Source organism: Micropterus dolomieu, linkage group LG16, assembly GCF_021292245.1.
Source record: "Micropterus dolomieu isolate WLL.071019.BEF.003 ecotype Adirondacks linkage group LG16, ASM2129224v1, whole genome shotgun sequence".
In the NCBI taxonomy this organism is placed as follows: Eukaryota; Metazoa; Chordata; class Actinopteri; order Centrarchiformes; family Centrarchidae; genus Micropterus; species Micropterus dolomieu.
The window spans coordinates 15,304,796-15,328,078 of record NC_060165.1 but is presented as its reverse complement, the minus strand read 5'-3'; the positions used below and the strand labels follow the sequence as shown (position 1 = coordinate 15,328,078).

Sequence of the window (23,283 nt, the reverse complement as noted above, 5' to 3'; positions counted from 1 at the left end):
TTCTATTTTAACACACAGTACTACTCCGATTTGGCAACATTGTTTACAGGAAATGCTGCAGCACCTTATTTCGTTCACTTTAGACGAGCTCTTCCCCCGAGCCTCATCATTTAAGCTTGACAGTAGGTTTCACATTCACACAGGGTAACACACCTGTTCATGTAGCACATTTCAGGGCCAAAATGAAGACACACTTTCATTCAGTGATAAGGTCCAAGAATGATTTCATTGCAATGTCTTAAAACAAGTCCAATGTCCAGAAATAAGTCAGTAAATAGAGTATACACTTCACTTGCAACAGGCTTTCTTCTTTACGGGCTGAGCACTGAGGATGACTGTTGTGTCTCTCACCCTGTCCTCCTGCTCCATTAACACTCTGAGTCAAGATAGAGAAAGAACATTGCATGACCAAACTCCTGACAAAAGGTAGTAAGTGCAAAAGGTCATCTACTCCTTTATTTCATCATGCATCTGATGACTGGTGTGCAGTGTGTCTGTATGTTTTGTTCCTTGACAGCTGTATATCATTATATCTTAGTCGCTGTATTATTAATGTATATTGTCTGCTCTGTAGAAGAAGGGAGTTACAAAAGTCAATTTTACTATATAACTTGTTATATTGTGACAAATAAATGCACCTACCTACTTACCATTATGTCAGACACTTACCTGGCCAAGTGTGTCAGAGACTCTGTCACATTCTTGCCAGTGTAGGCACTGACCTCAAAGAACATCACCTTGTTCTCCTACACAGGATATGCACAGAAAGTCAAAACATGAAACTAATTCAAGACACACTGGTGGTCATGATCAGAACTTTCAGTATTAAAACGGAGTATTAAGGGATATCTACAATCAACAACATGAGTACCATAAAATTTCAATTAATAGCCCAGGATGTTATTTGCTTAAACCACTGAACTCATCCTGCCTATATTTCTGGCATCTATACGGAACATGCCTTTAATTCCTTTACCGTACCAGTAAATCTGAATGAATAATAGTTTGGTGCTCATTGTTTCCGTAAGATGAACTAAACAATTGTGCAGAATCAAACCAATATAACGATATGTAGTATGTCCATATTGACAAATATTGTTTCAACATTTATATTTGTATGCACGATCTAAGCAGCTTCGAACTAGCTCAAGCAAGAGGTTTTATACATCCAAAGAAATTCTATGAAAAAACAGTCCAGGTGTCTAATTGAGACCTGCTTTTATTTGTCAAAACATGCCACACCAAGCCAGTAAAAGGGACTGGCGTCTAACTGGGACCAGGCTTTTTATTGAAGTTTTACGGTAGTTTCAGTGAACTTGCAGTCTACTAGAATCAACATGGAACTGCCTCATTGCACTCTTGCACATACAATTCAATTTAACTCACATAAGCCAGTCTCTCAGCTTCCTTGAATGACACCACCCTGTCGCCATCCATGTCCATTTTGTTGCCCAAAAGGAGGACAGGGATCCCTTCTCCTGCTGCATCCTGAAGAAGAGTAGCCCTATGATTTAATGAAGCCATTTTCACAGGAGACATTGCACAGCAGGAAAACTGCAGGCATAAATCCCAAAATCAATGATGGCTCACTGTCACAGCTTACTGGGACACTTGAATAGGACACAGCCGTTGTTAATGTCATTAGTGAAATCTATGCCTTTTCTACTATCACAAGTTAAAATGTCTGCTGTGAACTGTACTTCCATCAGATCGGTGGATTTGTGAGAGACCGACCAAATTTGAAGCAGTAGAGGTAGCCTGACCTTTTTTCTGTAGTATGGGTAATGCTCTTAAAAATGTTCCACTACTACAAGGAATAATACAAAAAACTCCTTTAACATTATGGGAAGACTACAAATGATATAAACCTTATATAAACCGGTCAGTGTTTGCTAAATAAACCACGATAATCTCCTGACTCCACACATGACGAAAACAAGATCTCCTTAGGTCAAAGGTCAGACCTGGACATTGATGAGCCAGGGTCGCACAGCCTTGAAGCTCTCCTCCACCGTGACGTCGTACAACACCACCACACCGTCTGCCTTGCGAAAGAACTGCTTGGTTATGCTGCGGTACCTGTGTCAATAACAGAGTCTGACTGTCACCACATTGACCTACTGCACATAACTACCAGTATTATATATTTGAAGGGCACCTAAATGCTACTGTAATACTGTGTAGAAAATATATTTTAATTGACATGTAACAAAAGTGACTTTCTTCAGTCAATCCATTGAAATAAATCAAATCATACTTGATAATCATAATTATACATTATTATGTGTTGCTTTGTAGTGTTCATTCACTTGAAGTAGTATTGTTTATTAGTTTACTTATTTTACAATAAGTATGCTAAATTACTACAAGAGGACCAATACCCCGAGTACAGTGAATCACATTTTTAATATATTTTTCAAGCACTCAAATTTTTCACCAAAAATAATGATATAAATGATGTAAATTTTTACCTTGAATTACAGAAATACTTTGAGGTACTGCCATAATACTGCAAAACTTTTTTGCATTATATTATTTACACTCGTGTATGTAGCATTGGTATACAATAATTAATAAGAATTTCAATATTACATCCGTTGATTATGTGTTGATTTTTTACTTTATTTTCTCATATATTTATTCGTTTAGGTTAAAATCTCCTACATCTTCACTTGTCTAAATCTAAAAAATGAAATAGAAATTCACCTCTCTTGACCTGCTGTGTCCCAAAGCTGCATGGCTACCTGCATATTGTCCAGGGTTAGTGTCTTCACACTGTAGTCAATACCTAATCAAGACACAACAAAGATTACCTTAATATAAACAGAATATATTAATCATTTCTTAATTTTGTTTGTTTAAATTCATTGGTGGAAAGATAAAATATGTGGCTGCATTTCTAATTATTTAATTTAAATATGATTATATTCATTCTGACGGAGCGACAGAGACAAAAATGGCCACTAGGGGGTCTCACGAGGTGTGATACTGACGCTGCCTCCTTTCAGAGAAGAAAGGGGGGAACAAAGTGGAGACAACACAGCTCGATTGAGGTTTGGGAAAGATGAAAGCAAGGAGAAAAATTCATCACAAGTGACATAATCTGCAGTACAATGCGTGCCAGGGCTCTTAGACAGGCAGTGTGACTTCACAAGCCCTTTCATGTGATGCTAAGTCGCCTTGTGATCTTATGTGTTAGCATCCGCACAAACAATCACACACACATGTGCCATTCCAATTAGTTGAAAACAGACACTTTTGTACATACGATACAATATTATTACAGTCTTTCTCTTCTCACCCACAGTAGCAGTTGTGGAAGGGTGGAAACGGCCCTCACAGAAGGAGCGTAGCAGGGATGTCTTGCCTACACTCGAGTTGCCAACTAGGACCACTTTAAACAGACGGTCTGGTACAAACAGGGCTCCTTCTTTTGCCTTGTGAAGAAGATTAAACAGGCAAAGGCAGAGAGGCATAAATTCGTATTAACCTGGTTAATGTTTTATGGTTCATTACCTCTGCGGTAACTTCTCCGCAGGTTAGAACATATATTTTTGTTCAAGATCAAAACATATTTGAAGCTCCAAGGCTGTGGACGTACTTGCTGGGCCTCCTTCCCGACAGGCTGTCCTCTTGGAGACGCGGGCGTCTTTTTGGCGCGGCTAAAGCGGGATTTCCTCGCCGGAGGAGCAGGGTGACTAGAGTTTGGGACAGCAGAGAGGCCCGCTGCCGCGACAACGCCCATTTCAATTTCACTCTGAGCTTCCTCTTCCTCCTCATCACCCGCCTCGTCTTCCTCCTCACTGAGCTGGTGCAGTAAAGGTTGAGGCCCTCCCTGGAGCAGGTGGGGCAGGTGGTCCTCCTCGATGGAGATGACTCGACGGAGGGGCCACCCGTCCAGAGGGCTGTCTAGGACCTCCTCTTCTACCCCTCTCTTCTTCTCAACCTCCACTTTCTTTGCTCTTTCTCTGTCTTTACCCGTCACCCTCTTAGCGGCGGCCATCTTGCCGGGTGATTTTTTGACCTTTGCCTTCACATCAATTGCTTTGGGCGCAGCGGGGTTGGCGTAACCGTTGGCTAAGCTGGAGTTTTTCTTTGCTGCAGGGTGTTGTTGACATGCAGGGGCGCTAACAGTGGTGGTGGAAGAGGAGGGCGTGGTGGTGGTGGTGGTGGTGTCATCCTCACTACAGGAGGAGGAAGCAACAAACACGATTTGAAGGTGCTCTATGGGCAAGGCCTCCAGAGACTGGTAGGACCCGTCCACCAACAGTGGGGCTCTTTAAAAAACAAAGGAGAAACAGAGGATATACTGTATGAATTCACTTGACTGACATGAAAATGTGGAGGCCAAAGCACTGAAATGTTTCTGATTTTATCATCTAAACAAAAAAGTCAGTTTAGTTGATTGTTGTAAGTGTATAGAATCAGATATCCTCTGTTTTTCCTCCTTTATTACAAGATTTTCACAACACACTGAGGCAGGAATTCTTCTTTGTCACACAGGAAACAGTCTGACAGATGATTTGTGTTAAAGAACATTGGAAAAGACAAATGAATAACCTTTTTGGCGGCTGGCCAGCGTCATCAAATATGTTGGCGAGGCCGGCTCTCTGCTTCTGCTTCTTTCTGAGTGAGGATCGGGGCTTATTTAAACAAAGGGGATGTATGTTTGTGTTACAGAGGTATTTTATCAATCAGGTAATGCCACAATAAATGCTGCTGTAATGGAGTTAGGTCAAATGGATACTCACTACGCCGCAGCATATGTCTCGCTCATCTTTTAAATGTTTGTTCATCTCTCTGGGAAGATTGAAAAGAGGAATGAATGAGAGAGACGGAATCTGCTGTGGGACAGAATGCAATGAAAAGCATAAAAAGCATCTGAAGCATTGCAAATCCTTTAACTTAATTTGTGAGGTTTGCCAATTAGGACTGAACCAAAAGAAAAGATTAAAACTACCCAGGTTTGACATATGCTCATGGGATGTCCTAATTGTACCTGAGGAGGTCAAGCTGCTTCATGAGACTCTGCTTCTCTCTCTGCAGTCCCTCAGTTACTCTGTACATTTCCCTGAAACAGGACAGAATGACAAACTCTCAGCACTTAAAGTACAAGTGAGTGTGTGTGTGTTTGTAGTCTTTGTAGGTTGATTTTCGGGTTAAAGCTTAAGGTTATGTAATGGTTATGTATCACTTGGTGTGTATACCCACATCTCTTTCTCCTGCTGCAGCCGGGCAGCCTGCTCCTGCAGCATGGCCAGCTGTTCCTGGGCCAGTGCCAGCTCCTGGCTGGTGCTCTCCAGGACCTGGGACAGCTCGTTGTTGGTCATCTTTAGCTTGACGTTCTCCACATGGCTCTCCTGCTTCTCACTGCTCAGCTCACTGCACTGGAGCTCTAACTGGAGTGGGGAGGGGGACGGACATGTGCGCAGGAATGAAATGCACTAATGCGGGGTAAGTGTGCTTAAAGTGTATCTACAGGGAAAACGGGACTGTGGTCGCTGCTTAAACCGCTCCCTGCAAGGATTAAAACTTCTGCCCACCACGGCCAACCACATTCTGAATTTTGAATTATCCATCTTGCGTTAATTTGCCGTGTGTTTTGCCACATCATTGTCATGACACGTGTTGCACGTGTGCGCTTACCCTTTTCTGCTTCTGGAAAAGATGTTCCAGCTCTTTCTCCTTCGACAACAGTTGGTACTCCAGGTCCTGGCTGCGTAACTGCAGACGTCCAGAGTCCTGCATGGCCAGAAGACTAAAAGGTTAAAAGGTCAAATGGTTCAGGAGTAGGCACATGATTAAGGTTATTAAATGTTTTAAATATTTATATAAAATGTAAAGATAATCTGATTTGAGGAATAATTTGCATCTGACATGGTTTTTCCACAAAAAAGTTTAATCTACTCCTTCTACCTCCTTGAAAAATCCATATGAATATGCAAATGTTGAACAGGAAATTGTTTCTCAGACTGACAGCTGTTATTTTGCGGCTAAAAGAGGTGTTGCTTTGGTCCATTTTTGCTTGTGTTTGAGTTCTTGTACCTTTAGCAGCAGCCGGTCTTTCTCGTTTTTTATTTGCGCCTCCATCTCTTCATATAAATAACGGATCTCATTGTCATGTGTTGCAGCCTTCCTGCAAAGAGCGACAGCACTAGGTTTTAGAGACTAAGGTTAGATTAAGGCTAACAGTGAATTTGATGAAACGCTGTATGACATAATATTATATCTAGGAACAGAACAGCATTGTTGTCTAGGTTGAACTTAAGTGTATTATTCCCCCCCTATCTGTAATTACATGTGAACTCATACACATACGTGCACACACAACACACACACAGCAACAGAGCTTCATTTTCAAAAGAATACTGAGTGGTATTTACATTCCCTCTGACAATTGTTAAGACCCAAACAGCCAATTAGTAAAGTCTAAAGGAATAACAAGCTGTTGCACAGTACCATTCAGTGCCATGGAAAAACTACCATACGTATGTTTTACAAACAGCCCAAATCACACATTCTGTGTACAGAGACACCTGCAATTTGACATGATCTTCAAAGATTTTGCTTTGCATTTTATGGGAGTCGATCTATCAAATATATTATCCAAGACATATTATACTTCTTACTGCTTTTCATGTCCCCATCAGGCATAGTATTAATGGATTTCCACACTAGCAGAATGTGGTCAGACAGACTTCAGAGTGTGCCTCCAGATTAGTGATCATTTGACACGGATAAAGCTGTTGTTCTATAGAGAATTACAGGTAAATCCATACAAACACTCTCATGCTGCGGGCCCAGCATGGGGCAGTAATATAAACACACACAAACAAACCCACCTTAAGGTGGCCAATGAGAGAGAACATCATTTGCTTTATGCTGTACATAAAGCACTGTACTTAAATGCTTTAAAGGGTAGCTTCACTGATAGGCTGAGATTGTTATCACAGTCTTCTTTTCAGCCATGAGTACATGTGTGTCCTGTCATACTACCTCTGGAGAGCACTCTCCATCTCCTTCTTCTCCTGGTGGGCCTCTTTAATCTGGTGGGTGACCCTTGCCAGGAACTCCTCAAAATTGGACAGGAGGTGAGGCTCATCTCGCCTGAGCTGGGCCCAAAGACTGCGCACCTCGCCTGGACTGGAGGGTGGGAGGAGGAGAAGACACAAAGAGTGAGATTAGTCGAATTACACCACTCGTGTCAAGTGTGGATTATGGTTTTCAAGTGCAAAGCACACAACAGATTAAATACACACATAAAGGTTTGCAGTAATTACACTCACTCCTCAAACACATTACTGGCCCCGAGACTTTCAAGTAGCATAGAGAAGTGCCTCTCCTCCTCGTCTTCAACTCCTGACAGCTTGGCTTCCCATTGGCTCTGATAAAGGGCTTCCTTGGCCCTAAAGACAGGGCTAGGGGCCTGATTTTGGTCATCAGTCACAGAGATCCTCCGCCCATGCAGGAACTGACCTGAGATAAACCCACGCGGGGTGGCAGCATATTTAAATCAACACCTCAGCAGCATCTGAACATTAACTTTAGCTTGACGATAAATTTCCAAACCATATAGTGTCATCTTTCCCATTTAGCAATTGTACAGAGGCACTTGTACTTGTAAGGGAAGCTTCCAACTAAAGTAGGACAGGGAGGTAAACTCTAAACATAAAAATTTAAAGGTCCAGTGTGTAATATTTATGAGGCTCTATTGACATAAATGCAATATAATATCCATAACTATGTTTTCAGTGGTGTACAAAGACCTTACATAATGAACCGTTATGTTTTTATTACCTTAGAATGAGACATTTATATCTACATAACCACGGGCACCATAGACATATATAGAGGTAGACACCCTATTGGCCACTGGGCGCAAGAAATGCGGCCGCCATCTTGAACCGGTCGTACTCCCAGTTGCGCAGCTGATGAAAGCAAGATGCCAGAGCACTGTGCAGCATATTCATCCTCAAATCGTCGGACCATCGCAAACAGGGCTCGGGGGATTACTTTTCACACGTAAGATTTAACATTACCGTACTATTGGTTGTATTTTGTGAATAGAATATTACCAGAGAGTTGAGAAGGAGCAAGGATCTTTGATATTACTGTACTGAAATCGTAGCCAGCTAGCTAGGCTATGTTTAGTGCACCGGCCGGTGTTCACCCGGCTATGAACTGAGACTTGATAAATCATATTACATATTTGTATATTAAAGGTTGCTTTGTTCTTATTTTCTCTGTTCTGTAAAGTGTCTTTACTGGAACGGAGGATATTTTTCTGCTTTGGGAACACATTGAAGAGACACAGTTTGGCATCGACAACCGTCATTCTGACTTGTTGTCATTGGTTGTGTCTGTGTTTCTCAGGATAAGGCTGCACCACATTGCCAGACTCACCTCTCTTGAACTGCAGAATGGGAGCACGAGAATGAAGCTCTGCAAAACAGTCCTCTTTCAGGGGTTTTAGCTCATGCAAAGCTTTCGTGTGTGTGTGTTGGGCTGCTAAATGTCAAGGGCTGGGAGGAGATGGATGCAGAAGAACGTGTTAGTACTGTGTGTGAGTGTGTGTATGTGTGTGTGTGTGAGTGAGAGACAGAGAGGGACAAATATAAAAAGCTTCAAGTAGACTCTAATATAATTTAATCATATTGTATTGGTTCAAATTATTAAAATATCTGACTTTACTCTCACTATCTGTTTCTGCTTCTCTATCATATTTATAGTGTGTGATTCGCAAAATACCTATCATAGCCTACGTCACATATCATAGGGTGACCAGACGTCCCCTGCTTCAGGGACAGTCCCCGTTTTTCAGTTCGGTATTAAGTGAGGTATGATTAATTAAATGCGCTGACAGCTCATTGCACCTGCCCAACAGATTACACTGAGTGGAGTGGGTGACCAGTTCAAGATGGCGGCCCCACGGCTTGTCCGCGCCAGTAGGCAGAAGTGGTTGATAGGGCGTCTATCTCTTATATGTCTATGGCGGCACCCCCTCCTATGGAGGTCGCTGTATTTTGTCATCATGTTTCTACCGTAGCCGTCAACGAACAAACAGCGCTACAGAGTGCATTTCGTCATCACGGCGTTCTTCTTCTGCTTGTGTAATTTGTGGATTTTCCCAGATGGAGGGCTATAACCTTAATGTGGGACAGAAGTTTTCAAAGCGGTGCTGAAGTTGTCTGTTTTCTGCTGGACAGGTAATTAACTTTGTTTGTCAGACTTTAGCGATGCAAATGAAAACTGTTGTTTGATAGCTTTAGCTAGAAGATGACCATAATCACAGAGAGCTGATTAGTAAATTTTACTTTACCTTTTTTGGCAATAAAACCATAACTTAGCTTAGAGCATGGAAGCATCAGCCAACTAAATAAACCTTTACTGCCCTGGTAGAGAAACATTTATTGTTAGTTTGATTTATTCTCCAGCGCTGTGCTTTGGCTTGTGATGTTATGTTAGTTGGATTAATTTCATGTAGTTACTCTCTCTCTCCAGCGCTCTGTTTTTGGCTTTGTATGTTATGTTTGTGAGAATTAGCTGAATGCTAATTGGCAATAAAACGGCAGCTTCAAGCATCGAGGCTCAGATCAACCAGCTAAACTTTTACTGCGCTGGTAGAAAAAATATGTAGTTGGATTGTAATTTCATGTAGTTCTTCTCCAGCGCTCTGTTGTGGCTTTGTTACCTGGACAGAAATGCGCTGTTACCTTCCTGAGACAAACAGCTGATGAATATTATTTGTAATGAAACGGTAACAGCAGGGAAGCTCAGATCAGCAGCTAAACTTCACATTTTACTGTCCTGGTGGAAAACATTTATTTCTTTTTACTGCTAATGGTGATATATGACAAGACCGTGTCCCTATCAAGGGACCAATAATAAATACTTTCCGAATTTGCAATGCGCAACCCTCACCACTAGATGTCACTAGAACTTACACACTGAACCTTTAAATAACACAAGCTACACAATCTGCTGTAACTTAAACCAGAACCTTGAAAAATACATGCTAATATTTTTGAAGTGGTAAATTTGGGAAGAGAAAATAACACATTCTACTACATGCAAATGAAATGTCAATTCATAAGTAATTAGGCACACCTTTACGTGATTCAATACACTTTTGTTTTGCTGCTACAGCCTAACTTGGTCTGGTATGACCAATAGCTTTTGGTGGCTAATGTTAGCTAACTTTAGCCACCAGTTGTGTTGTGTAACTAACATAACTGATTTAGTTACGAAATTTTCACTTGCAGCCAAAGTGGCATCTCTTTAGCTAAAACTACATAGCCTTGAATCATTTATAGGCTTCAAACACACAACAACTTACATTACACAAAACAATTATTTTCCACTGCAAAACTCCACAAGTTTTTGTCTACTTGATGCCAGCATTGACTGCCAATTGCTCCGGTTTGATTGACAGAATGCTGTTTAAAGTAAAAATCCAGTTAGCTGCATGATCCAGGCTAAAGCCCTCTGACAAAAGAAAAACCTACTGAATCCAGAGGAGAATCCCTCCAGTGTGAGGTAGCCAGTGCGATCTGTATCCAGAGAGTCAAACACATCCTCCAGCTCCTCCGCAGTCAGAGGGAGCTCTCTGTGGAGCCTCTGCCAGGAAAACATAAACATACAGGACATTTAAATGCTGTTGTACTGAGCTTAGCTCAACAGGAACTATCAGCACTACCAAACATTACACATAGCTGACAGTGGACACAATTTAAAGTAACTTTTATGATAGTATAAGTAGGTATAAGTAGTATCTAAATCAATAAATACAGAAAAATGTATGACGACTCAAGCATGCAAAGCACAGAATCAACACGTTCACAAAGTGGCTGTTTTATATGTCACTGTACAGAGATTTTCTTGGAAACCCTCAACAAAAACAACATCAACAAAATGTAAAATGCTCACAAGGGCCCTGTCCTACTTAACTAACAACCCAGCTTGGACGTTGTTAGAGGGTTGAAGAGGCTTGTGTGTATTATTCCTGCCTGTGTTCTACATTTCAGCCAGTGAAAGTGTGTGTGTATGAGCTACTCATAAACATTTCCATCAATGGTGCTACTCTGCCACTTCACCAACTGTCCCGGGTGCGCCAAGTGGGTGAAGTGCTTCTTTAACAATGCTGATATAACATGGAAAAAAAACTTTATCTCGGAATGGAAGCAAAAATGGCAAGCGTGTCACTAAGTGTTTCCTGCTCGCCATTCACTGTCATTACGGCGCCACAGGATGCTAAATTATGCCACAGGTAAAAGCAATCCTCTCCACCTATTGTTCTTCTTAATGGAGGCTAAATGCATTCGCAGAGCACCTATGCATTTTAAAAGAGAGAATGTGTGACATTAAAGAATGTGAGTGGCCAGGAAAAACAAACCAATTAGTAACAATTAGTGGATTAATTAATTAATTAATTAATTGACTAATTAATTCATTTAAATAATTAAGTAAATATTTTTTTCTTTTTGTGGTCTTATAAACATAGTTAATTGAATATATTTGGGTTAAAAGCTGTTTGGACAATAAAAGCATATTCAAGACATGACTTTGACCTCTTAAGAACTTTTTTTTTTATTTTTTTACACAAAACTTTTCACTGATTAAAATATCCAGCAGAAAATAATCCTTAATTGCAGCTCTAAAACCATGCCATAAATATCTCTCGTGAAAAACTGGACAGTTTAAATCTCCAATATTATTATATGACTCCAAGCTAATGTAACAACACACACAGGCTTCTTTCTGACCCTCATATCGGTGCGGGTGATGAAGCCTTTGCCCTCCACATCACAGGTCCGGAAAAACTCCTTGGTCTTGTCCAGCAGGGCGATTCGTCCCCAATCTGAGCCCCTCCTCCCTGGCCTCAGTCCAAAGCCATTCACCCTGCCCTCCTCCTCCATACCTGCGACTCTTTTTAAGGACACTTCAGCAGCACGGTGTGTAAGTATCATGTATTTCACTGGCAGTCCGGAGTGGAATCAGACATCAAGCCTCCTCACTGGCCCTGCATGTGGTGCTCTGGGGCTCTTACAGTCGCCATGGCGACAGAGAAAGGAAGTGACATCAAATGATGAGATCGCTGATAACTTTGTGGCTTAGGCTATACATACACTCAAAATGGCCTGCAGGCTCCTGAGAGACAAAGAAATAATACAAATACAGTACTTCTTAGTAACGCACTGGGAAAGGGGACATTTCTGAGGAAAACTAGTGGGAACATGTTGCACTACAACAGAACATAATTGCAACAGTACCCCACTTGTTACAACTATACAGTACTTCCCTTTTCTAATAAGCCAGGAACAAGCAACTCACAAAAGGTATGTAAACACAGTGTAAAGGATTATCTTAATACCCCGCCATACAGAACACATGACAGCATAATGCCCACAAAAGCCGTTACCAAGAGGCACACTCTCAGCTGAACTCAGTACTGTAATGTAGCCCCCCCTCTGTGCTTTCACAACCATTTAACAAGGTTTTAAAGTACTTTGTTTGTACTATCCAGGGCTGGGGTCCAGTTGGAGATTCTATATAATTTCAGTGTTTCTTCTCATGATGGAAAACTTTGTTTTATTTGTTAGTAAGACATTGAGTTTTGGCTTTGCAGCAAATAAATCTGTTTAAAAACTGAAAATTTGACATTAAATACATTACACTGTACTTAATATCCTTTATGACGCAAATACATTCTCTTAATCCACAGTCCTCAATCACGTTACCCTCTGCAGTATAACATTGCTGTCAAAAACGGCTATACTCTTCTAAATATTAAGTTTAAAGGATAAGAAATGCTTAGGGCCTTTCTTTAAAACAAATACAAAACTTGTGGCAAATTCCTTCTGCTCCCAAACTTAGATCCTGCTTTAACCAGAAACACATCTTAAACATCCTCTGCAAATACAAATCACTTCTTCAAACAAACCAGAAACAGGAGGAAAGGTCTTACCTTTTACAAATGAAATGCACAAGCAACTGAAGCCCCTTTTCCGCTCTCAGTATCAACAGGGCAGTGAGCGCACTCAGTGTTTAGGGTAGTCTTAACTCACAGATGAAACGTTAGAGAAGTCATTCTGCAACCATGTGATGTCATGAGGAAGTTGCCGGGGGCTTTTGCAGCCTGCGTCCACGTGCTGCTCCCACACTGACAGAGAGGTGAACTCTCTTTTATGCGGGCTACACGTATGCAACATGTTTACATTGCCTGTAACTATGACACCAGCAGCCGCGGGACTACTACCATCTTATTGACAGGAGAACATTACAGATTTTGGAGTCAAATTTAAGGGTTAATAAAAGCAAAACTAGTCAACTAAATGACTGAATATTGAATGATTTTGCGTCATGGCAAGTAGCTTTCAAGCAGATACAACTTTGAATTTGTTGGCTATAAGAACCTCTAACATTTATTGAATTAAAAAAAATGTCTAACATGAGCATGTTTTTCCATCTCTTCAAATCTTACAACGCCCTCTTGTGGTCTGAGGTTAAAGTGGGCCACAGCATTATGTTATCAGGGACAAAATACTGAAAAAAAAACACACACACACACACACACACAACAGAAGTAAGGAGGCAATCTGGTGTTAGATTACAACTCTATCTATAAAGCACCACTGAAAAGAGGGTTTTTTGTGAAAAGCAGGTAGTCGTTATAGCTTTAAGTCCATAGTCAAATACAGGCAAGGTCCATTTTCCTATTAATTCTCCACCATCAGTTCTGACTTGGGAGTCATTTCGTAGGTCCTTGGATCTTTTGAAGCAAATACTCCATTTGGAGGTTCAGATTGGGCTGCCCTTTCTTGGTTTTTTTGCTCAGCATCTGAAACGTCTCCATCTTTTTCTCTTTGTACTTCTGAATGGCTGCTTCTCTCTGCTGCTTGTTCTTCAGGTACTCCTGGGATTAAACAAAAAGTACATGCAAAAAAACAAACACAAGAAAACCCGTCAGCAGCAGAAAGCGATTTCATTTGCAGTCACAAAACAACTAAAGCTTTGACCTTTTTTATGGCTAATCATTAACAATAAAACAGAAACACTTCACCTCTTTCTTCTTTTTCCGTTGTTCTCTGACTGTCTCAAATTCCTCTTTTGTCTTCTGGTAAGACGTCTTCTTCTGCATTTTCTTCCTCATACGGTTGCTCATCGGAAGACTGCAAGAGAATATTATGAAGGCAGTATTTCCCAATCTGCTTGAAAACTGACAGTTGAAGAATAAAAGAAATAATAAAACTACACTCCAATTTAGGCAGTATCCATGTTTCCACTTCAACTTACAGACTTTCGCCCGTAGATCGCAAACATTCACAGTTCTGTTATGAGACCTTAAAAACTCATTGGTGGATAGTATAAAAAATCCCTCATTGTTAATGTAAAAAAGCTTTTTTCTGTGGTTTCTGAAAGAGTTTGCATTTTCGTGTTTCAAGGTTTTAATCTAAAAACCACTGACATCTAACATATCAAAATGATAAATATGAATGAATCAGAATGGCCACAGAATGTTGCAATAGCCACTTCAAATAGTACTCCACTTATTTAGCCTTGCACTGATGTAACATTCATCATTCTTCTTCTTCTACCTTGTCAAGAGCAGGCACCTAATTTTCAAAACCAATGCTGCAGAAAAAAATCAATTCATTGCATACAATTAGTCCAAAACGCTGCGGCTCAACTTCTAACTTGCTGGGAAAAAAATGTGACCACACCCCACTTTTAGCATCCTTTCACAGGCTGCCTGTTTCTTTTAGGATTGATTTAAAAATGCTTTAAATTACTTTTAAAGGCCAGACATGGGCCAGCACCTTCATATAGCTCTGAGCTTTAATCCCCCTATTAGCCAAGACGCAGACTGAGATCCACTGGTAGGTCGTTGCTAATTATTCCATTGGCCAGGCTAAAAACCTAAAGGAGACACGGCATTGGTTGTCTGTGGCCCTGTACCCCGGAACAGTCTACTACTGCCTCGCAGTTCCTGCTTTTATCTCACTTCAATCAAAATCAATGTGTGTTGCTTAATTTATTTCTCCATTATTTGTAAAGCAAGGCAAGGCAACATTATTTATATAGCACATTTCAACAACAAGGTAATTCAAAGTGCTTTACATACAACATAAAAGCAACAGGGAAATATTTTTTAGTTTTAAAAGTTAAATAGAAAATAAAAACAATGAATCAGAATGTACATTGACAGGTTTATATTGACTGTATTATATTACAGGAGTGTTTCCCTTTAAATTTCAATTTCTGAAAACTCAAACCTGTACAAGCACAGAAAGTCTATTGAAAAAAGTTCAAACCAGGTTGAAAGTTCAAACCTCTTCTCCAATGTGCAATACTTATTCCCCAAAATGCTTTAATTTACGGTACTGGGCACTTCATTACTTATATCATAGTTTCAGGTAGTAATTTATCTTATTTCTTTTTACAATCACTCAGATCACTTACATGTGAGAATTATGTTTTAGAGCAGTTTTCTTACCTTTCTTTCTCTGAGGCTGCAGTTGGTTCAGGGTTCCCAGTGACAGAATCTGTCAACTCAGATCCACCAGTAACTTCTGCACCTGGATCAGCAGCATCACTCTGGCATGCAGCGCCATCATTTACACCTGTCTCTTCTCCCTTCTCCTGCCCTTTCATCCTCAGCTTACTCCTGTTCATTCTATTGGTCCAGGCCTCGTTCTTCAGCTTCTCTGCCTCGGCCAGGTACAGATGCCTGAGGTGTTCTGGGTACTCATCCTTGTAAAGCGGTTTGGACTCAGGTTTTTTTTTCCTCTCCTTCCGCAGCAGCTTGTTGTACTCATGTTTGACTTTTTGCTTCCTCTTTAAAGCAAACCCCTGGCCTTAAGACAAAAAGACAAAGGCATGCCATGCAATATTAAGTCGATATTCTATTTAATATGAGTACAAGCCGAATTTTTTGGAAGACCTAGATATTTTGAAAAAATGGATAATAAAGATTTTAGCTAGAATCAAAGTGTGTCACGTAGAAATACAAGTCTAAATTGAGAGATTTCTTAGTTGAGTTCGGCATCACGTTTATTTACAGGATGTGTTGATAGGCTGAGCTGTGCCCCATTATTGTCTGTCTTTGTGAATTAACCAAGCCCCATCTAACGTTAACGTTTACTACAGTTAATGCTTCTCATTACTTTAACAGAGTAAGTTAGCGGTTATAAACTTACCTTCCTTCACACTGCCTTCGAATACTTTGTGCTCGGGGACCCATTTCCTCTTCTTCTTGACCCCCTGTGCGTTATTGTTGGACTTCTTCCAGTTGCCATCTTTTGCTGTAAACTTCTTATTCTTAATTTTTACAGCTGTCGGTGCCATTTCAGCTTAAGCTTATCTGGAAAAGCGAAATGTTTACACTCATGCGGGACTCGGGCTGCATGCCATTTCCTTACAGACGCGGGACGATGACGTGTACAAGACAGACATGAAAAGGCGATAAGGCAGCATCCAATCTCGATTATTTATTTCTAAGTCGGTTCATTTAATCCGCATTTAGAATATTTTGTATACCCAGAAGCAAGCGCCTTGTATGTAAGCTAACAGATATTTTATTTTATTTAAAAAAAAAATCTGCATTTAATGTCAAATCATCTAACAGTATTTTCGACTGCTAATGTCTGGGCGTGCATCAGCAGTGGACGACTTCTTACGTGCTTCACTCAGGTCCTCTTAAGGGAGCTTTTTAAAATGATACCCTCCTCATACAGCCTCACAGAAATTCAACGACGGATGGATGAAGTCAAGCGGTTTCTGAATATAACTCTGAGCATCGCCAATGCTCACACGGTGGAGTTTTACACTCACGACGTGTGGAACCGTTTCATGGCGGTGCCACCTCAGGAGGTCCTGTCAACAGTGAGCACATGCAGTGACCAGCAGAGGGAGCCCGAACACAACGCAAAAGGTAAATACCATACATTTGCTCTTGGGGAATGATTACTCGCGGTAGCCTTAAAATATGAAAGTTTGTAGAAGGACATTGTGGGTGTAACTTTCTAATTAGGCATACTGTATAAAAGTTGTACAAGATGTAACCAACAGCTTTAGAAATGGTTAACACATTATTCACAAATTCTTTGTACATGAATTAGATGCCATTATGTAGAACAGTTTTTGGGTTGTTAGATTGTGAAGAAAACCCATAACTATGTGGAAGGTATGACGAACTACCTTCTAAAAAGGGCTGCAGGGAATCTGGATCAAAATCCATTTATTACTAAGGACTTATTAATGAATTTCTACCAAATGGAAAGTATAAACACACACACACATACTGGCAACCCTGTCTTTTAAACTTTTTATCTGCCAATTTTTGGAGATAGATTACTTTATATCTTGAGAACTTCAAGCAAAAAGGTTTCACGATGACGGTGGAAAGTAGTTTAAATGAAAACTGTTCACATTGAGTGCTGTGACATACCAGTCTTTCTGTAAAATTTCTAAATGTAATTTTCCAAGGCCACTTCCCTCCTTTGTACTCGTACTAGTATAAGCGAGACAACATGTTAAGGTTTTTCTTAATCATTTGGGTGAACTTACCCTTTAAGTGATTTAATTCCTAGCACTAAAATCTATAAAATAAATGTGTGTTAAGTTTTACTAAATAAGCCAAAAAGACAAAAACTCAATAGCTACAGTATGTACATGAAAAGCTTTGCACAATTTTGTGCAACCTTACCTTTATTTCTGTGTCTGTCTGTCTCCCTAAACAGAGCAAGCCGGGACCACCTTCGGGTTTTGCAATGATACAAACCGGCTGGTTGATACCCGTGAACTGTTGCAGGCGGCCAAGGCCCACTCTCTTCCTGGCCTTGGAGTCTGTATGAGCAGGGATGAGCTACTGCAGGCCCTCAGAGAGAAGAGGGAAGAGAATGGTAGGGAAGAATGGACAGTCGGAACACATTGTTTCATGCTGAGAGTGAGAAACCAGTCAAGGATTGTCCGTGAATGTCCAGCTCAAATCATGACCATAACTCAGGTGCTGTTATAGAATTTGATGAATATGAAAATTACATGTTTTTTTTGTTCTGTCTACCCAGGTGCTGAGCTGGAGCCAGATGAGTTCATGAACTCTAAGAAATCTCATGAGGTCCAGTCCATGTCTGAGGTGGTGGCCTGTCTGGCTCAGCGCTGTGGAGTCAAACAGGTGGAGTAGCAATTTTAAAGTTGCAATGAATACCTTAAAGGCTCTTTTAGGGAGATACTTAAAGGGCAAGTTTGGTGTTTTGCCATCTGGACTCTATTTTCCCATGTTTTTCTGTATAATTTTTTTTTTTGAGTAATTGGGACAATATTTTTTTAAATTGATCCAATACTGGGTGAGCACACTGCAGTCGGCAGCATCTAGACAGAGCTGCGCCGTAAGGTCTCTCGCTAACTAAAGTGCTTGTTTTGCCACTGTTTTGTCAAACACCCTAAGTGTTTGTGACAACATTATGGAAAAGATCCCTACAGCAAAATACATTTTTTGTTTTGATTTTTTTTTTTTAATCTTTTTTATTTAACCAATAAAAGTCAATATATTGCTCTTGTCAAAGCCATCAGACTCCCTTGAGACAAAAAACCTAATTGCTCGCATTTTTGTGTACTCGTGCAAGTTTTTTTTTTTTAACCCTTTAAAACACCAAAGTCACACAACAACACACACAAAATAACCGACCAAGGCAAGTAACTCCCGTGTTCTGCGAGGTAAAATTACAGTTTTTGTCAAGGCATTCTGGTGGCTTTGACAAGAGTGATATAAGGACTGTTTCTAGTTAAACAAAATGGATCTTATTTTTTAAAAAAGGTCTATCTGTGTAGGGTTCCTTTCTACAGTGTTGTCAGACAATAACAATAACAATCTGAGCCTGTAAGTGGCAAACACTAGCACTTAAGTGGACTTACTTTGATGGGGCGCAGTTGCCCGCAAGGGTTACAGTGCAGCACTGTCTCGCTGCTGCTGACTACAGCGTGCTCACTCAATATTGGATCAATTTTTAAAAAAAAAAGTAATTAGTCACATAGACACTAAAACATTGGAAAATAAGGTCCAGGTTGAACAATTTCAAACCTTGCCTTTAATAAAACTGTGAACAGGTTTATCTTAGTAACCTGATTTTGGATTTGATTTTTCCTTCCATCTTTTCTCTTCCACCCAGGTAATAGATATAGGCTCGGGAAAAGGCTACCTGAGCTCCTTCCTGTCCCTGCAGTATGGCCTCCGGGTCTACGGCATCGACGCCTCCACCACCAACACCCACGGAGCCCAGGAGAGGAACAGGAAGCTGAAGAAGTTCTCCAGGGCATACCAGAAACACAGCAAGGCAATGAAGGCACAGAGCGAGGCCACTCACTCACCTCAGGAGGAGTTAGCAGAAATAAAGCCCGTAATGAATGGAGGCGATGATGTTTTATATGTCGATGGGGAAAGTGTTGTGTCACAGGAGGAGGAGAAGGTGTTCATCGGCTTGTTAGAGGTCAAACCTGCAATGGAGAGGCATCAAGAGCCAAACCCAGAAACAGAGGAGCTCTTCCTCGGTGCCCTATCGGTAGACGTGATACAGACTACATCCCCCCGAGTTCCCCCCAGCCAACTGAGTGCTGAGGAGAGGGAGAGGAGGAAGAGGGAGAACCTGGAGAGGAAAGCTCAGAACAGAAGCGATGGCGCCAGCACCGTGTTTTCACCCCTCACGTCTTATGTTACTGCAGAAACGGAGCTCCGAGAGCTGATCAACGAGCTGGAGGTGAGGAAACCCAAAGTAAATGTTGGAAATAGATTTGGTGGTGCAGATAGGACGCCAGTACAGTTTAGTAGCAAAAGCACGATTCCCACAGCAGCTCCTAAAATTACAAGTCTGTGACAGCAGCTGGAGTTTGCATTACTGGAGCAAGTGTGGGATGTTATTGCGTGCCAAATCTGCAGCGCGTCACCATCGATAAATTCTACCATCGATCTCCACCCCACCCCTCCTCTGCTTCTGTTCTCTCGAATTCCAGGACGCGGTCATGGTCGGCCTTCACACGTGTGGCGACTTGGCTCCCAGCACCCTGAGGATGTTTGTGGCTAAACCGGAGCTGGCCGCAGTCTGCAGCGTGGGCTGCTGCTATCACCTGCTGTCTGAGGAGTTTGACCCTGCTGGACAGGGTAACCACACTGGGTATTTTTTTTTTTATGAGAACATATGGTTTCTGCTGTACACAGATTTCACGGTCTTATTCTCCGTTTCTGCCTCCCTCCTTCTTTTTCACTCACACACACATCCCATAATCCTACCTCAGACACCTGCGGCGGTCACTTAATCACTCTGATCCAATCTGAAATGAAATATCTTCCCACATAAAGCCACATAAACACTTAGAAACTCATATTTTATAGTAAACAAGTCAAATGTTCCGCTGAGAGTCTGGAGACTCAGCCAAGTTACCCTTCTGGAGATTGAGTTGAGCTCGGAAAGCCGCTGTTTGAGCCATTAAGAGTGGATTTATGGATTTAGGATGGCTGTTTAAGGTGGCTAAAGATGAATTCTTTTGGCCTTTTAATCTAGCAGGGAATCAATTGGATGTGATTGATTGTGCAACTAGTGTGTATTATTTAGTCTTGGTTTAGTAGGACTGTTATTTAGTTAGCCTGGACCACACTGAGGAGATTGTACGTCTTCTGCAACCGCCTCAACCGGGAGGTTAATTCAGGTGCCAAAATGTGGGATCATCAACTGATATCATCCCCGTTTCGTGCTCCTTTGCTGCTCAGTTTATGAGGTATGAAATCGTCTACTTGTCTCCTCATGCTGTGACTGTAGCCCCTGCGTATCTACAAGAAAAGAGCCGATACAGTATCGCATCATGTCTTGTTAACAGCGCGACATTCGACCCTCGTGTCATTGGGGCCCCGTCGTGGCTTCAGCCAAGATCGCAAAATGATATCACAACAGCTGATTGGAAACACTCCTCTCCAGGCTTGTTCCTCGAACCCCAGCTTGATCTTTTAGAGAAGCGAACAAAAGGCATTCACACACACATACGCATGCACACACTTTCTCCTCCCTATTGGCCTTATAGTTCAGTCTGGGACGCAGGCCAGCTCCTGTGGTGGCCTACCTCACCCTAAAACATGAGCTAAAGAGCTGAAAAGCTTCATTAAAGAAAGCAGTTACACATTTATGCAACCCGCTCATTTAGGAATGAACAATTCCTTAAATGCATCTTCAATGTCTAGTAGCTTATGTGGAATCAGGAGTCCAATCTCACGCTGTATACCCACAACAACCCACTCTTAAGATGAGTACATTCAGGCGTCTGGGGTCTGGAGCCAGTGTGTCTCATCACAAAATATTTGCAAGTGTACGGTCGCACACAAGGGCACCAGAAATATTTGTCTTTCTGGATTGCTGTGCATGTACGTGGCCACTTCAGATGAGAACTTTTTGGCCAACACTGGGCCAGCTACTATAAACAGATCTGTGTACGTACTGTAATCTACCTGTCAGAGAGGAGGAAAGGCTTGTCCACTTCACTTGCCTCTGTCAAGCTATGCGCCGGGCAGAAGGGAAGCTAACCTGGTAGCCAGCGTGTTTGCGTGTCCACATATATATATACATATATATATATATATATATATATATATATATATATATTTTAAAAAAAACAAACAAAAAAAAAACCACAATTCTTCTGTTTATGTACATGTTTTTTTTTCTTTGTAGCCCCACTGACTTGAACTGAATGTGCCAGAGTATTCATTGCCCAGGTGCAGTGACTTCCTTGCTGGCTTAGCAATAATACTCACTTTTATTTTTGTTCAGTTTAAACATACAAGATATAACGTACAGTGTTAGTGTTGGGGAGTAACTAGTTACATGTAATTTAGGTACAAAATAAATATAAAAAACTGTAATCCGTCACAGTTACTGGGAAAAAAATGTTTTTACAGTTACTTATGAAAAATTTCATGATCACATAGGGGGTGACATCTGAATATTTTCTGTAAAAAGCTAGGCTATATGTTATGAAGAATATTGTTTTTTCTGCTTTTCTTTTTTTATGTGCACAATGTCTTCCTTAGCCATTTCCACATATCCACATTTGTTTAGTGAAGTTGGATACTGTTCTGATGCAGCGCCACCGTTAAATTCCTTCTTAAGCTGTCTTTTGAAAATGGATAACAGCTGAAAACATTCATTAGAAATTTAGAAAGGTCATTGAAAAGTAATGTAATAAGTTACATTACTTTGACAAAGTAATTAAAATAGTTACACTACAATTACATTTTAAATAGGGTAACTTGAATTTGGTAACCCATTACATTTAGAAAGTAACCTTTCCAACACTGTTCATTAGTGATCTTTAGGCGTGCTGGTTGAAATTGTTGTTTAACCTTCAGACAGAGCCAGCTGTTTCACCCCATTTCCATTCTTTGTGCTAAGCTAAGCTAACCCTGGGTTATAGCTTCATTTTTACAATACATACACAGGAGTGACATCAATCTTCTAATCTAACTTGATTTTGCCTTAAAAAGTGAGAATTGTTGACCTATTGTGAGAGAAGCAAAAAGCACCACACATTTCTAACCATAGCAGTTCTGCACACACACACACACACACACACACACACACACACACACACACACACACACACACACACACACACATTCCCGGTGGTACTGACTGTGAGTACTTGACAGCCTGCTATCCCTTTTCATGTCATTTCTAAAAGGGTCAGTGACTGAGGCCAAGGCCCAGCGAATCCAGAGGGATACAGTCCAAAGGAAGCAATAATAACATGTGCAGCTGTGGTCGGCTGGGGCTCTCGGAAACTGCTGTGGACACGCAAACACGCTGGCTACCAGGTTAGCTTCCCTTCTGCCCGGCGCATAGCTTGACAGAGGCAAGTGAAGTGGACAAGCCTTTCCTCCTCTCTGACAGGTAGATTACAGTACGTACACAGATCTGTTTATAGTAGCTGGCCCAGTGTTGGCCAAAAAGTTCTCATCTGAAGTGGCCACGTACATGCACAGCAATCCAGAAAGACAAATATTTCTGGTGCCCTTGTGTGCGACCGTACACTTGCAAATATTTTGTGATGAGACACACTGGCTCCAGACCCCAGACGCCTGAATGTACTCATCTTAAGAGTGGGTTGTTGTGGGTATACAGCGTGAGATTGGACTCCTGATTCCACATAAGCTACTAGACATTGAAGATGCATTTAAGGAATTGTTCATTCCTAAATGAGCGGGTTGCATAAATGTGTAACTGCTTTCTTTAATGAAGCTTTTCA

General features: G+C 41.1%; 3 protein-coding genes across 8 annotated transcripts in view; 1 reads left to right on the top strand and 2 right to left on the bottom strand.

The window, feature by feature from the left end:
- Positions 1–207: 207 nt before the first annotated feature.
- cracr2ab (calcium release activated channel regulator 2Ab) lies at positions 208–13,093 on the bottom strand. 4 transcript variants are annotated; one of them, XM_046071769.1, is made up of 18 exons: positions 12,965–13,093; positions 11,763–12,147; positions 10,506–10,617; positions 7,287–7,476; positions 6,997–7,143; positions 6,046–6,136; positions 5,647–5,742; positions 5,212–5,399; positions 5,000–5,071; positions 4,752–4,800; positions 4,561–4,643; positions 3,602–4,277; positions 3,302–3,437; positions 2,707–2,788; positions 1,965–2,079; positions 1,387–1,488; positions 670–746; positions 208–376 (listed from the first exon to the last, which is right to left on the bottom strand). In XM_046071769.1, exons 2-18 carry the CDS (start codon positions 11,964–11,966, stop codon positions 289–291), a joined length of 2,508 nt encoding a protein of 835 aa, XP_045927725.1. In that variant the 5' UTR covers positions 11,967–12,147; positions 12,965–13,093; the 3' UTR covers positions 208–288. The 4 variants fall into 4 exon arrangements, 3 of the variants coding, with proteins under 3 accessions (XP_045927725.1, XP_045927726.1, XP_045927727.1); XM_046071770.1 differs by lacking the exon at positions 12,965–13,093 and having other exon boundaries at positions 651–746; positions 11,763–12,462; XM_046071771.1 differs by lacking the exon at positions 12,965–13,093 and having other exon boundaries at positions 3,602–4,184; positions 11,763–12,462.
- A 301-nt stretch (positions 13,094–13,394) lies between these two features.
- On the bottom strand, positions 13,395–16,846 carry ccdc59 (coiled-coil domain containing 59). The gene is made up of 5 exons (XM_046071777.1): positions 16,677–16,846; positions 16,197–16,360; positions 15,494–15,854; positions 14,060–14,168; positions 13,395–13,912 (listed from the first exon to the last, which is right to left on the bottom strand). The coding sequence occupies exons 2-5, from the start codon at positions 16,342–16,344 to the stop codon at positions 13,748–13,750; spliced, it is 783 nt and encodes a 260-aa protein (XP_045927733.1). The 5' UTR covers positions 16,345–16,360; positions 16,677–16,846; the 3' UTR covers positions 13,395–13,747.
- mettl25 (methyltransferase like 25) overlaps positions 16,547–23,283 on the top strand; it is a 15,833-nt gene continuing 9,096 nt past the window's right edge. For 2 of the 3 annotated variants that reach the window (XM_046071773.1, XM_046071772.1), the window contains exons 1-5: positions 16,549–16,930; positions 17,739–17,900; positions 18,066–18,172; positions 19,167–19,751; positions 20,005–20,152. In XM_046071773.1, the coding sequence (XP_045927729.1) occupies positions 16,606–16,930; positions 17,739–17,900; positions 18,066–18,172; positions 19,167–19,751; positions 20,005–20,152 (1,327 nt within the window). In that variant the 5' untranslated portion in view covers positions 16,549–16,605. Of the gene's footprint in view, positions 16,931–17,738; positions 17,901–18,065; positions 18,173–19,166; positions 19,752–20,004; positions 20,153–23,283 lie in introns of all 3 variants that reach the window. The other variant, XM_046071774.1, reaches the window with a different exon arrangement.